Source organism: Papio anubis, chromosome 8 (assembly GCF_008728515.1).
Source record: "Papio anubis isolate 15944 chromosome 8, Panubis1.0, whole genome shotgun sequence".
Lineage (NCBI taxonomy): Eukaryota > Metazoa > Chordata > Mammalia > Primates > Cercopithecidae > Papio > Papio anubis.
The window spans coordinates 135594366-135607703 of NC_044983.1; the positions used below are offsets into that span (position 1 = coordinate 135594366).

At 44.4% G+C, this 13338-nt stretch overlaps 1 protein-coding gene across 5 annotated transcripts in view; it reads right to left on the bottom strand.

The window, feature by feature from the left end:
• Positions 1–13338, bottom strand: part of TRAPPC9 (trafficking protein particle complex 9) — a 713063-nt gene that overhangs the window by 674640 nt on the left and 25085 nt on the right. For all 5 annotated transcript variants that reach the window (XM_017962346.3, XM_017962349.3, XM_017962347.3 and 2 more), the window contains one exon: positions 12228–12356. In XM_017962346.3, the coding sequence (XP_017817835.2) occupies positions 12228–12356 (129 nt within the window). The remainder of the gene's footprint in view (positions 1–12227; positions 12357–13338) is intronic.

Genomic DNA, 13338 nt, shown 5'->3' on the forward strand with positions numbered 1-13338 from the left:
AAATCACTGCAATCTTGAAGCCACCATTAAAATAAAAAACAGGTGTTTTCCATTGAATAACACCTTTATGCCAAGCATGATGCTTAACAAATACCATGTATGACCTTCAGAGCAACCCCACAAAATAAACAGGTATTAGCCCTCACTGTCTATGGGGAGACAGAAGCCCAGAGGAGCCGAGGGAAGCCCCACCATCGCACAGGCCACGACACCAGGTCCCAGGTCTGCACTGAGCAGACATTCAGCTGCACAGACCTTGAGGACGTCTGGATTTCCAGATAATCCTACAAACGTTTTGTTTTGTGAAGAACCTGGCCAAATATATTATACTATGCCATGTCCTTTAGATAGGGGATATGAATTAAACCTTTGATGCCTCAGAGTTATTATCACAGTCATCAGTCATCTGATTATTAGTATCATCAGCCTCTAGTGGACTGATTTCACATTAACCAAACTTGCAAGAGACTGATATAGGAAAACTGGAGGTTTAACCATTAATGTAATAGGGGACACAAAATTATCAATCAAATCAAATATCAGGGTTCAGTGATCAGCACATTTTCTCTTCAAAGGCCAAATCACCAGCAGGAGGTAAGTAGAAGTCAGGTCCATACGTCTCATTTGGGACCATTACAGAGGATGCCCTCATACACCAAATGCTGGTTTCTAGGCCCTTTCCTAGTGGTTGTCACCTCTACAGCAGGATCCTGGCACCTGAATAACAAAGCCTAACACCACCACCCCTGTCTACAAGATGAAGGGAGGAGGCCGATGCTTCAGTTTGTTCCTGTTCTAAGATGAGCCTCTGTGAGCCCCTGTCTTTCGTTTTTATTTAGGGGCATTAAAGTGTTCAGATGGGGAACTGAATACCACTCCCTTCCCGGAAACAGGATTCAGTAGTTGTATTTTGTTGAAATACAAATCAAGTTCATCTAGAAAACTCCACTTTCTCTGAACAGGAGTTTTCTAGATGAATTTGATGGACTAAAGTTCTGTTAGAAGGAGAAACCTGCTGCCTACACAAATGATTAATGCAAACCGCCGTGCACTCTCTGTGGACACTGCAAACCGCAGTGCACTCTCTGTGTCAGTGGCCAAGACACAAATGCCAATGCTGCATAACTCTCTCTGTCCCAGCCTTTCCACACGGGCCGGCCCGCTGACTGATGTATAGATGTACACATGGAACTATAGATAGGCTGATACCTCTAAATGCCTGAAGCCAGTCTACCAACGCTCAGTCTGACTGCCAGGGGTTTTTTGTTTTGTTTTTTGTTCTTCTGTTTTGTTTTTTTGAGACAGAGTCTCACTCTGTCGCCCAGGCTGGAGTACAGTGGTGTGATCTCGGCTCACTGCAACCTCCGCCTCCCAGGTTCAAGCGATTCTTCTGCCTCAGCCTCCCAAATGGCTGGGACTACAGGCACGCCACCACTCCCAGCTAATTTTTTTTTTAATTATTTTTAGTAGACACAGGGTTTCACCATATTGGCCAGGCTGGTTTCGAACTCCTGACCTTGTGATCTGCCTACCTTGGCCTCCCAGGGCTGGGATCACAGGTGTGAGCCACTGCGCCCGGCCAACTGCCAGGGTTTAAATCCCAGCTCTGCCACTTACTGGCTCCATAACCTTGGTCAAGTTCCTCAACCTCTCTATGCCTCAGTTTCCACATCTGCAAAACTGGGATGATAATCCAACCTACCTTACCTGGTTGTTATGAAGATTAAAGGGTTAAATTGGTTTATGTAAAATGTGTGTAGAGGCCAAGTCGGGTGGATCACTTGAGGTCAGGAGTTTGAGACCAGCCTGGCCAACACGGTAAAATCTCTACTAAAAATACAAAAATTAGCTGGTCATGGTGGTGCACACCTGTAATCCCAGCTACTTGGGAGGCTGAGGCATGAGAATTGCTTGAACCCGGGAGGCGGCAGTTGCAGTGAGCCAAGACTGTGCCATTGCACTCCAGACTGGGCAACACAGTGAGACTCCATCTCAAAAAAATAAAAATAAAAATAAATAAAATGTCTGTAGCACATTTTAAGCGTTCAACAAATGTTATCAGTCAGGTGTGGTGGTTCACACCTGTAATTCCAGCACTTTGGGAGGCCAAGATGGGCAGATCACCTGAGGTCAGGAGTTCGAGACCAGCTTGGCCAACATGGCAAAACCCTGTCTCTACTAAAAATACAAAAATTAGCTGGGCATGGTGGCAGGCACCTGTAATCCCAGCTACTTGGGAGGCTGAGGCAGGAGAATCATGTGAACCTGGGAGGCAGAGGTTGCAGTGAGCCGAGATCGCGCCATTGCACTCCAGCCTGGATGACAGAATGAGACTCCATTCCCCCTCCAAAAAAAAAAAAAAGTTATCTGTTACAGTGATTTTACAAATCTCCCTCTAATCATCCTTTGTATTTCCTTGCTAGTCTAAATCGCAAAGGATATCCTTTTTTCTGTGTTTACAAAGAAAGAACTGTCACCCCATGACCTACTTAAACTGAGGGGGAAGACAGCACTTGCTCCCCACTCCTCTGGTTTCCACAATAAAGGCTTTATCCTAAGCAATGCTGACCTCTCGCCCACCCCCATTCCTCCCCCACCCAAGGGGAGTGAGTTGTGAGATGAGTTTGTGAGACAAGCTGGGCACGTGAACCCCTTCTTTCGCCCTTGGGTGCTACACTCAGGAAGCACAGGGGATGCTCTGCTCCACCATGCCTATGTCTGACAGGGACAGGGCCCCTCATAGGAAGGCCCGCTGTGGCCCAGAGCCACCAGATCTTGGATATGCAGTAGTAGGATGCCCATTTTTCTTCATCCCTCAAATTCATGGAAAATGTGGGGGTTGTTTTTCGTTAAGACAAGGTCTTGCCCTGTCGCCCAGGCTGGAGTGCAGTGGCAGAATCTCAGCTCACTGCAACCTCTGCCTCTTGGGCTCAAGCAATCCTCCCACCTCAGCCTCCTGAGTAGCTGGGACTATAGGCCAACATTCCCAGCTAATTTTTTGTATTTTCTGTAGAGACAGGATTTCATCATGTTACCCAGGCTGGTCTCAAATTCCTGGGCTCAAGCGATCCACCCACTGTGGCCTCCCAAAGTGCTAGGATTACAGGTGTGAGCCACCATGCCTGGCAGAGACTATGGTTTCATCACTAATAAGGGTGGCATTTTTATTCTCTACCTGCTTACTCTTGTCTTGTCTCTCAATTGCTTGTTGAAGAAAACAAGAGTGTTATTATTGGGCCCCTTTAAGCCCCAACATATACTAATCCGCAAATAATTCTGTGGCTTGGGTAGGGTCAAGATGCCTATATAATGGCCATGTCTCTAAACCTGCAGCTAAATTATGGGTATAAGAACTACTGACCCAGGCCGGGCGCGGTGGCTCAAGCCTGTAATCCCAGCACTTTGGGAGGCCGAGACGGGCGGATCACGAGGTCAGGAGATCGAGACCATCTGGCTAGCCGGTGAAACCCGTCTCTACTAAAAATACAAAAACTAGCGGAAGGCGGTGGCTGACCTGTAGTCCCAGCTACTCGGAACTGAGCAGAAATGGCGTAAACCGGGGCCGGGCTTGCAGTGAGCTGAGATCCGGCCACTGCCTCCCAGCACCTGGCGTGAAAGTGAACTCCCGTCTCAAGAACTACTGACCCTCCTCAAGTATTTCCTTCATTTCCTAACTGAGTCTTTCTTCACGAAAACATTTTTCCTATTTCAATGCCTTAGTAATTTCCAAACACTATAAAATGATGACTTCATATAAAATAATAGCTAATGGTCATGAGGTATTTTATGAGATGACCACCATGCTAAACATTTTGCACACATTCTAATCCTCACAATTCTACAAAGCAGAAATTAGGAGCCCCTACTCACAGATGCAGAGCGAGGAGGTGGGGGGCACCTGGGAAAGAACTGCAGGACCTGCGTTCAAACACAAGTCAGCTGAATTAGGCTTTTCCATGACACCACACCACCACCCACTAGCAAACATGCAAAAGTGGGTGCAATACTCAGGGAGTTCCAGGTTCCCCTCAGCTTTAAGGTGCTCCAGATGGTTTCTATCTCTTTTACAGGTCATGGCTGACTGGTTTCTAACACTGGAGAAAAAGTCCAGTTTCACCACTGTCTACTTTGCACATCTGAAATTTTCACGCTGAAATGACATAATGAAAATAAGATAACTAGAATATTTTTCCAGGTATCCAAATATAATGGGCATGATGCTATTCTAAAGTATTAAACAACAACAAAATTCAGATGAAGGAAGCCTGGTTTAAATCTTCTTTCACCAACAGGAAAATTAGGACATTAAAAAAATATATATATATGTACAACAGCGCCACCTATGGCCAGAAAGGTCTTTCCAGGTTGCTGAAAAAAAAAAAAGGAACAAATTTAATTGTTGGCATAATAAGAAATGATCAACAGGGCTTTTTAAAACACGATGCTCAGAGACCATAACTAAAAGTGCAGCTAGCACATATTGAAATCTACTTCAAGGAAGGGACCAGTATTCAGTATTTAATCCGAAAACTTTAACACTCCTAAATATAAACAGAAGACACAGACTCATAGAAACTAATCTTAGAACAGGAAGAAAACTCGAGCATCTGGCCCATTCTCTTCATTCTACAGGTAGTGAGGTTGAGACCCAGAGAATTTGTTCTTCTAGCAATCAGTGGCAAACCTTTTTCCTAGTCCTTGGATTTTGCACTATACCAAAAGCCACCTTAATCTATACCAACCCTATAATCATAAAAGTCACGTCTGGATGGGTGCAGTGGCTCAGCCTGTAATCCCAGCACTTTGGGAGGCCAAGGCGGGCGGATCATGAGGTCAGGAGACCGAGACTATCCTGCCTAATACGGTGAAACCCCATCTCTACTAAAAATACAAAAAATTAGCTAGGCGTGGTGGCGGGTGCCTGTAGTCCCAGCTACTTAGGAGGCTGAGGCAGGAGAATGGCGTGAACCCCGGAGGCGGAGCTTGCAGTGAGCCCTCCAGCCTGGGGGCAGAGCGAGACTCTGTCTCAAAAAAAAAAAAAAAAAAAAAAACAGTCACGTCTGTATATTTCAGTCAGTAAATAGCCTAAGTGTCTTACAAAAAAATACTTCCCAAAGGACTGGCAACTAACTATTGATCATACAATTTTGTTGAAACACAAACACATTTATTTATATATTAAAATAGCATAATCGGTCAAGCACAGTGGCTCACGCCTGTAATCCCAGCACTTCGGGAGGCCGAGGCGAGTGGATCACCTGAGTCAGGAGTTGGAGACTAGCCTGGCCAACATGGCGAACCCTCGTCTCTACAAAAATTAGCTGGGCATGGTGGCACACACTTATAATCCTGTTACTCAGGAGGCTGAGACACAAGAATCACTTGAGCCCGGGAGGCAGAGGTTACAGTGAGCCAAGATCGTGCTGCTGCACTTCAGCCTGGGCAACAGAGCAAGACTTTGTCTCAAAAAAAAAAAAAAAAAAAAACACACAGGCCGGGCGCAGTGGCTCACGCCTGTAATCTCAACACTTTGGGAGGCCGAGGCAGGCAGATCACTTGAGGTCTGGAGTTCAAGACCAGCTTGGCCAACATGGTGAAACCGTGTCTCTACTAAAAATACAAAAGTTAGCCAGGCATGGTGGCGGGTGCCTGTAATCCCAGCTACTCGGGAGGCTGAGGCAAGAGAACCACTGAAACCCAGGAAATGGAAGTTGCAGTGAGCCAAGATTGAGCCACTGCACTCCAGCCTGGGTGACAGAGCGAGACTCTGTCTCAAAAAACAACAAAAACAAAACATGATCTATTCAACAATGTCCCCTTGTAGTCAATCTATAAAGGAAAAGTGATGTCAAATCAACGTTTCTACTTTTTTCATCTATTACAGATACAGAAAAAAAAAATCAAAATTTTCTCAATCACAAAAAAAGATAAGCCTGAGGCAGGAGAATAGGATCTAGAGGCAAGGAACCTAGCATTGTTTCACACTGACTTCCTACAACTAAATTGAAAGGAAAACCCTAACTTTCCATGACTAAGTAACAAAAGGACCAGAGGCTGCTCCCTTTGACCTTTTCTGCATAGCAGATGGGAAATTGGCTGTCCGCAACCAATCAGATTGATTGCGGGTGGAGTCTTCGTTTGCATAGACGTATAACTATGTCTGCTTTTCATCTGCATAGAAGCATAACTTTGCAACTTCACCTTAGCCTCGGACTGGTTCCTTTTTGCAACCAATCAGATGTTTGCACAGGAGTGTGACGTTTGTTAACTTCAGCCTCTGATTGGCTGCTTTCTGAAACCAGTCACCAAGAGGTGAGCATGAAGTGGCCAATGGGAAACTTCTAGAAGGTATTTAGAACCAAGAAGATTCTGTAATGGTGCCCTTGAGCCGCTGCTCGGCCCACTTCACCACTGTGGAGTGTACTTTCGTTTTCAAAAAATCCCTGCTTTCGTTATTTTGTTGCTTTCTTCTTTCTTTGCTTTGTTGGGCATTTTGTCCAATTCTTTGTTCAAAACACTAAGAATCTGGACAACTTGCAGTCACGACCCTCTACCGGGGACAGGCTTATTCCATAAAAATGGCTCAGTATCAATTTGTCAAAACTTAATTGCTATGGTTAGCTGCGTGTGTGTGTGATGGAGTCTTGCTCTGTCACCCAGGCTGAAGTGCAGTGGCACGACCTCGGCTCACTGCAACCTCTGCCTCTCGGGTTCAAATGATTCTCCAGCCTCAGTCTCCTAAGTAGCTGAAATTACAGACACAGGCCACCACGCCCGGCTAATTTTTGAATTTTTAGTAGAGACGGGGTTTCACCATATCAGCCAGTCTGGTCACGAACTCCTGACCTCAAATGATCCACCCACCTTGGCCTCCCAAAGTGCTGGGATTACAGGTGTGAGCTACCGCATCCAGCCACTATGGTCAGCTTCTGAATGACAAGTTTCTAGTAGTTTAAAGGCTTTAGTGGATTATTACAGGGCAATACGAATTTTGATATATAATATATATTCTGTATTAAAAAATTTTATATTCTTCAGCAAGGTAATTTAGGTATTCCCTATCTTACTAGAATGACACTGATTTCATCAAAACTTCATACTGCATTGAAAAACCATAACTGAACCCTTGTCACTTTAAATCATATTCATATATATGAACATACATATATTGAATGTGCATCAGAAATAAACCACCATCTTCATTATTCAAAGATGATGCTTCTAACCAATTTATGTCATTGGGACAGCTAATTTTTTTTTAAGACAGGATCTCACTATGTTGCCCAGGCTGGCCTTGCACCCCTGGGCTCAAGTATCCTCCAGTCTCAGCCTCCCAAGTGGCTAGTGGTGCAAGCCACTGAGCCTGGCTTTGACCCACCGGCTAATTTTCATCGAGCCCCTTTTAGGTGCTTTGTACCCATGGTATCCAACTCTCACAACCATACAAAGTATATAGTATATATACTAATTTACTAATATACTATATACTAATATACTAATTTCACATATGAGGAAATATATTTAGACCATAAAAAAGGCTGACAAGTCCAAAGTCCCACAAAACTTACATATTCATCATCAACAAAGAGTATAGATTTTAAATTTCTGTCAAAATTCACTAACTTAATCTCCTCTTCCATTCTAAAGAGTACACTGAAGCCAGGCACAGTGGTGCATGCCTGTGGTCCCACTACTACTGGAGAGGCTGAGGCAAGGGGACTGCTTGAGCCCAGAAGTTCTAGTCCAGCCTAAACAACATACCATAGACACATACCATAGACATGTGTCTCAAAAAAAGAAAAAAAGACTGCATAAAATCAATTCAATATAACTTTTTCCCTTAGCAAGTATCACTAGATAAAAACAAGCAGTATGTCATTAGCAATGGTTGGATTTTTAAAACCACTTCTATTTTGTCCTGCAATCATTTATTTTTCTTTAATTTTTATTTCTTTTTCCTTTTTCCCTCATTTAACACACCTGACATGTAATTATTTTTAATGTGCTTGCTTCCCATGCTTACAAAGTTAAGAAAATAAAAATATTACCTTTTTAGGTTGTTAGCCGACAATAAAATATTTGTGACAAGGCACAATTTTAATATATTCCAACTCTCATATTCTTACAGTATTTCTTCTTTTAAGCCCTAGTCAGGCTTAGACCACTAAAATTCATCACATATAAACTCACAGAGTTTCAGGCAGCCAGTCAAGGGGAGGCTGATTTGAGGAGCAATTAAGAATACACACTCTGTAATCACATCAACCCAGGTTCAAATCCCAGCTCTGCCACTCACCACTGAAGGATATGGGGCAAGTCACCCAGCCTCAGTCCCCTCACCTGCAAAACGGAGGTACTAATCCCTACCTTCAAATGCCTGCTGTGAGGTAAAACTTAGGTAAAGCTTTTAGCATAGCCACTGGCCTACAACAGGTGCTGAATAATGTACAGCTATTTTGATAATGATGACAGTCCAAAAGGTAGAAATGACCAGAAAGAAGAAATACTTACAAGTCCATGATAAGTACTTTCTTTTGGATTAATTACAAAATGTCCTATTAATTTTTAAAATAAGCTTTGTCCATTAATTATAGGCTTACAGGTTCATATACAAGTCTCCAGATTAAGATTTAGTGGCCCCAACCTTTGAATACTGTGAAAGTAAAGTTAAAAAAAAATTAAAACAAAAGGAGAATTAAAGCAAAAAGTGGCAGGAATTAAGGAATTGTAGTTTAAACTAAGATAACTCAGCCAGGTGCGGTGGCTCACGCCTGTAATCTCAGCACTTTGGGAGGCCAAGGCAGGCAGATCACCCGAGGACAAGAGTTCGAGACCAGCCTGGCCAACATGGTGAAACCCCATCTCTACTAAAAATACAAAAAATTAGCTGGGCACAGTGGCAAGCGCCTGTAATCCCAGGTACTGAGGCAGGAGAATCGCTTGAACCTAGGAAGCAGAGGTTGCAGTGAGCCAAGATCACGCCACTGCACTCCAGCCTGGGCAACAGAGCGAGACTCCCATCTCAAAAAAAATTAAAAAATAAAAAATAAACTAAGATAACTCAGTTTTAACAAGAAATAAAACTTCCCTTTCTCATAGGAAACTGTTTGAAACTACGGAACCTGGACCTGAGCTGTCTAGAGTCTTTTCATAGTATTCCTGAATTCATGTTACTATTTGATAATTAGCAATAATAATATTGGTAATAATAAAGACAGGTGCAGTGGCTCACACCTGTAATCCCAGCACGTTGAGAGACCAAGGTGGACCGATCACTTGAGCCCAGGAGCTTGAGACAGCCTAGGCAACATGGCAAAACCTCCACAAAAAATACAAAAAAATTTAGCCAGGCATAGTGGCATGCACCTGTAGTCCCAACTGCTTAGAAGGCTGAGGTGGGAGGATCCCTTGAGCCCAGGAGGTGGAGGCTGCAGTGAGTAAGTGAGTACAGTGAGTGCACCACTGCCTCCAGCCTGAGCAACACAGACCCTGTCCCAAGAAATAATAATAATAATAACAATAGCTGCTAACATTACCAAGTGCTTGGTGAGGAGGGTTCTAGGACCTTCATATGTGTAACTCAGTCAACCTTCACAACAACCGTATGAGGTAGGGACTACTGTTATCTTCCCCATTTTACAGATAAGAAAACCGAGGCATAGCGCTGGGCGCAGTGGCTCATGCCTATAATCCTAGCACTTTCGGAGGTCGAGGTAGAGACCGACTGCCTGAGCTCAGGAGTTCAACACCAGCCTGGGCAACATGATGAAACCCTGTCTCTACTAAAATACAAAAAATTAGCCAGGCACGGTGGTACACACCAATGAAAGGCACTCCTAAGCCGGGTGCGGAGGCTCTCACCTGAAATACTGGTACTTTGGGAGGCTGAGACAGGTGGATACCTGAGCTCAGGAGTTTGAGACCAGCCTGGCCAACATGGTGAAACCCCGTCTCTACTAAAAATACAAAACTTAGCTGGGCATGGTAGCGGGCGCCTGTAATCCCAGCTACTCGGGTGGCAGGAGAATCGCTTGAATCCAGGAGGCAGAGGTTGCAGTGAGCCAAGATCACACCATTGCACCCCAGCCTGGGCAACAGAGCAAAACTCTATCTCAAAAAAAAAGAAAGGCGCTCCTAGAGAGAACAGAGACTTTTTTTTTTTTTTTTGAGACAAAGTTTCATTCTGTCACCCAGGCCAGGCTGGAGTGCAATGGCATGATTCCAGCTGACGCCCTCCCAGTTTCAAGCAATTCTCCTGCCTCAGCCTCCCAAGTAGCTGGGATTACAGGCATGCTCCACCACGGCCAGCTAATTTTTGCATTTTTAGTAGACATGGGGTTTTACCATGTTGGCCAGGCTTGTCTTAAACTCCTGACCTCAAGCGATCTGCCCTCCTCAGCCTCCTAAAGTGCTGGGATTATAGGCGTGAGCCCGCACCCAACCCAGAAAACTTTCTTTTAAAGAGAAAATTAAACCTGCTTTCACCTTTCTGGATGTGTTGGAGATTTTAGCACTTGGTTGCCGACTAAAGAAAACAGTGAAACTTAAACCACTGCCATCTCATACCAGAGACAGCAATTATAACCATGAGGAGTAAACACAGGTGGTAGACACTAATGGGGTGCATCCAAGTCAGGTCACAGTACAGGACGCAAGCAGCAGGGACCTGCCTGTTTAAACCTTCAGACTTTCGACAGCACCCTCAGCCTGCCTCACTTTCCTCTTCAATAACTGAGATGCTACCAAGAGGAATGTCCCACGACAGAATAATAAAATTGTCTTCAAGAATCATTATAGTTCATCTAAGCAAATCTACAAAGAGGGTATGTGGCTTCAGACGGTGTGGCTACAGTCACTAGCTCATCAAGGCAGCCTCTGCATTCTCTGCTGCTGATACGGGATAATACAATTCATGGAAAAAGAAATGCAAGACATTCCCCATCCAATACATATTAACTACCTTTTTTTGTCTGGAGGGAAAAATGTACAAAAATCTCACGGACAAAAAAAAAAAAAAATCCTAGCATCTTTGTGTATGGCCTGGAGCTCTGCATTATTTGGTATGATCTTGACCTATGCAACATGATGACTTAATACTGAGCTATTAAAGGCAGGTTCATTCACCAAGGACCAAAACATTCACGTTCATTCAGCATTCATGGGTCTGCTCTGCCCAAGAAGTTTTTTCACTCTTCATTGGTTCTACCAAGCATAAGCAAATCAAACGACTCATTGAGAGAACGTCACCAGCCAATAAAATAAGAAACTGCGGCCAGGCGCAGTGGCTCACACCTGTAATCCCAGCACTTTGGGAGGCCAAGGTGGGCGGCTCACAAGGTCAGGAGATCGAGACCACGGTGAAACCCCGTCTCTACTAAATATACAAAAAATTAGCCAGGCACGGTGGCGGGTACCTGTAGTCCCAGCTACTAGGGAGGCTGAGGCAGGAGAATGGTGTGAACCCAGGAGGCGGAGCTTGCAGTGAGCCGAGATTGCGCCACTGCACTCCAGCCTAGGCAACAGAGCAAGACTCCATCTCAAAAAAAATAAATAAATAAGAAACTGCTCCCAGGCCCTGAATCAGCATTAAAATTGACCTCTGGGACTAGCCTCTCCTAATACATAAAATTATAAAAAGACTTAGGCACAGAACCTCCAGTCTGTTATACCAGGAAATTTTACACAATTATTCCAGAAATTAATCATTCTAACCCATTAGTGTATTCAATAAGATTGAAAATATTCAATAAAATCAGAACAAAATGTCTCATACAAGATTTCTGGGCAGGGCACGGTGTCTCATGCCTGTAATCCCAGCACTTTGGGAGGCCGAGGCGGGTGGATCATGAGGTCAAGCAGTCGAGACCAGCTTGGCCAACATAGTGAAACCCTGTCTCTACTAGAAATACAAAAAATTAGCCGGGCATGGTGGTGGGCACCTGTAATCCCAGCTACTCAGGAGACTGAGGGAGGAGAATCACTTGAACCTGAGAGGCAGAGGATGCAGTGAGCCGAGATCGCGCCACTGCACTCCAGCTCGAGTGACAGTGCGAGACTTCGTCTCAAAAAAAAATAGAAAATAAAATAAAATAAAAAAAAGATTTCTGACGCAACAGATTTTACAGTTTATTTAAATATTAGTCCTAACTCAAAGAAAAAAGTAGCAAATGAGTCTGCTTTATTTAAAGACTGCAAGTGAGCAGAGGCCGGAAAAGGGCAGAGCTCACCTGGCCGGTGTCTGTTGGCTGCTTCAGCAGGAAGTGCGCTGCCCTGGAACCTCCGAGCTGCACTCTTCCCACCGGTTCCACCAGGATAGTGATAGATGACAGAAGCCGAACACAATCCTTCCAGGGCAGCTGGGCATTAAGAAAACAAAAAACAAAAACCAGCATCATTAGGCAAGTCAGTGACCCATCATTAGCTCAAACTGCAGGGGCTAAGAATGATTTAAACAGGTGGATTATTTGGAAAAGCCAATTTTTCTCCCAAAACAGAGTTCAAACCTAAAGATCACCAGTTTTTTGCAAATGGGAACTTGCCACCTGTCTTTCCCATGCCCATGTCCAGGCAGGCAACACAGAACACTCTCACCACACTCGAGGCTTCCCTGCAGGGCTGAGTGCACGCGTGAAACAGGCCAGCCTCTGTGTTCATCCATTCGCATGGCCGGCAATCCTACACAGACTGTGCGGCAGACTGCGCCAGGTTCTGGAGCTACAGAGATGTATAACGGAAAGTGCTCTGGACTGAAAATATTTCACAGTAATAGCACCAAAGCAAGACCAGAATGCCTTTCCAGACCACGCGCCCCTTAGGCATCTGCTCCTTTTGAGGCTGTAGACCTCCCTCTTCCTCAAAAACAGCCATATCAACTCGCTACACAGCCCGTTCTTCTCTCACGGCGTGACAACCTAACAATCTCCAGCTATGCCACATGCCTTATAAGGTGTGCCGCAGTATTCATCTCTATCAATTTTATCCATTAATTCAGTGGCCCTTAAACTTCTGGTCTAAAAACTCCTTGATGCTCTTAAAAATGAGGATCACAAAGAGCTTTTTTTGTGATATGGGTTACACCTGTAGATATTTACCATGTTGGAAAATAAAACTGAGAAAAGGATTTAAGTATTTATGTATTAATTTCTTTTAAAATAGGCCAGGCATGGTGGCTCATGCCAGTAATCCCAGCACTTTGGGAGGCCAAGGTGGGTGGATCACTCAAGATCAGGAGTTTAAGACCAGCCTGGCCAACATGGTGAACCCCAACTCTACTAAAAATACAAAAATTGGCTGGGCATGATAGCACACACCTGTAGCCGCAGCTACTGGGGAGGCTGA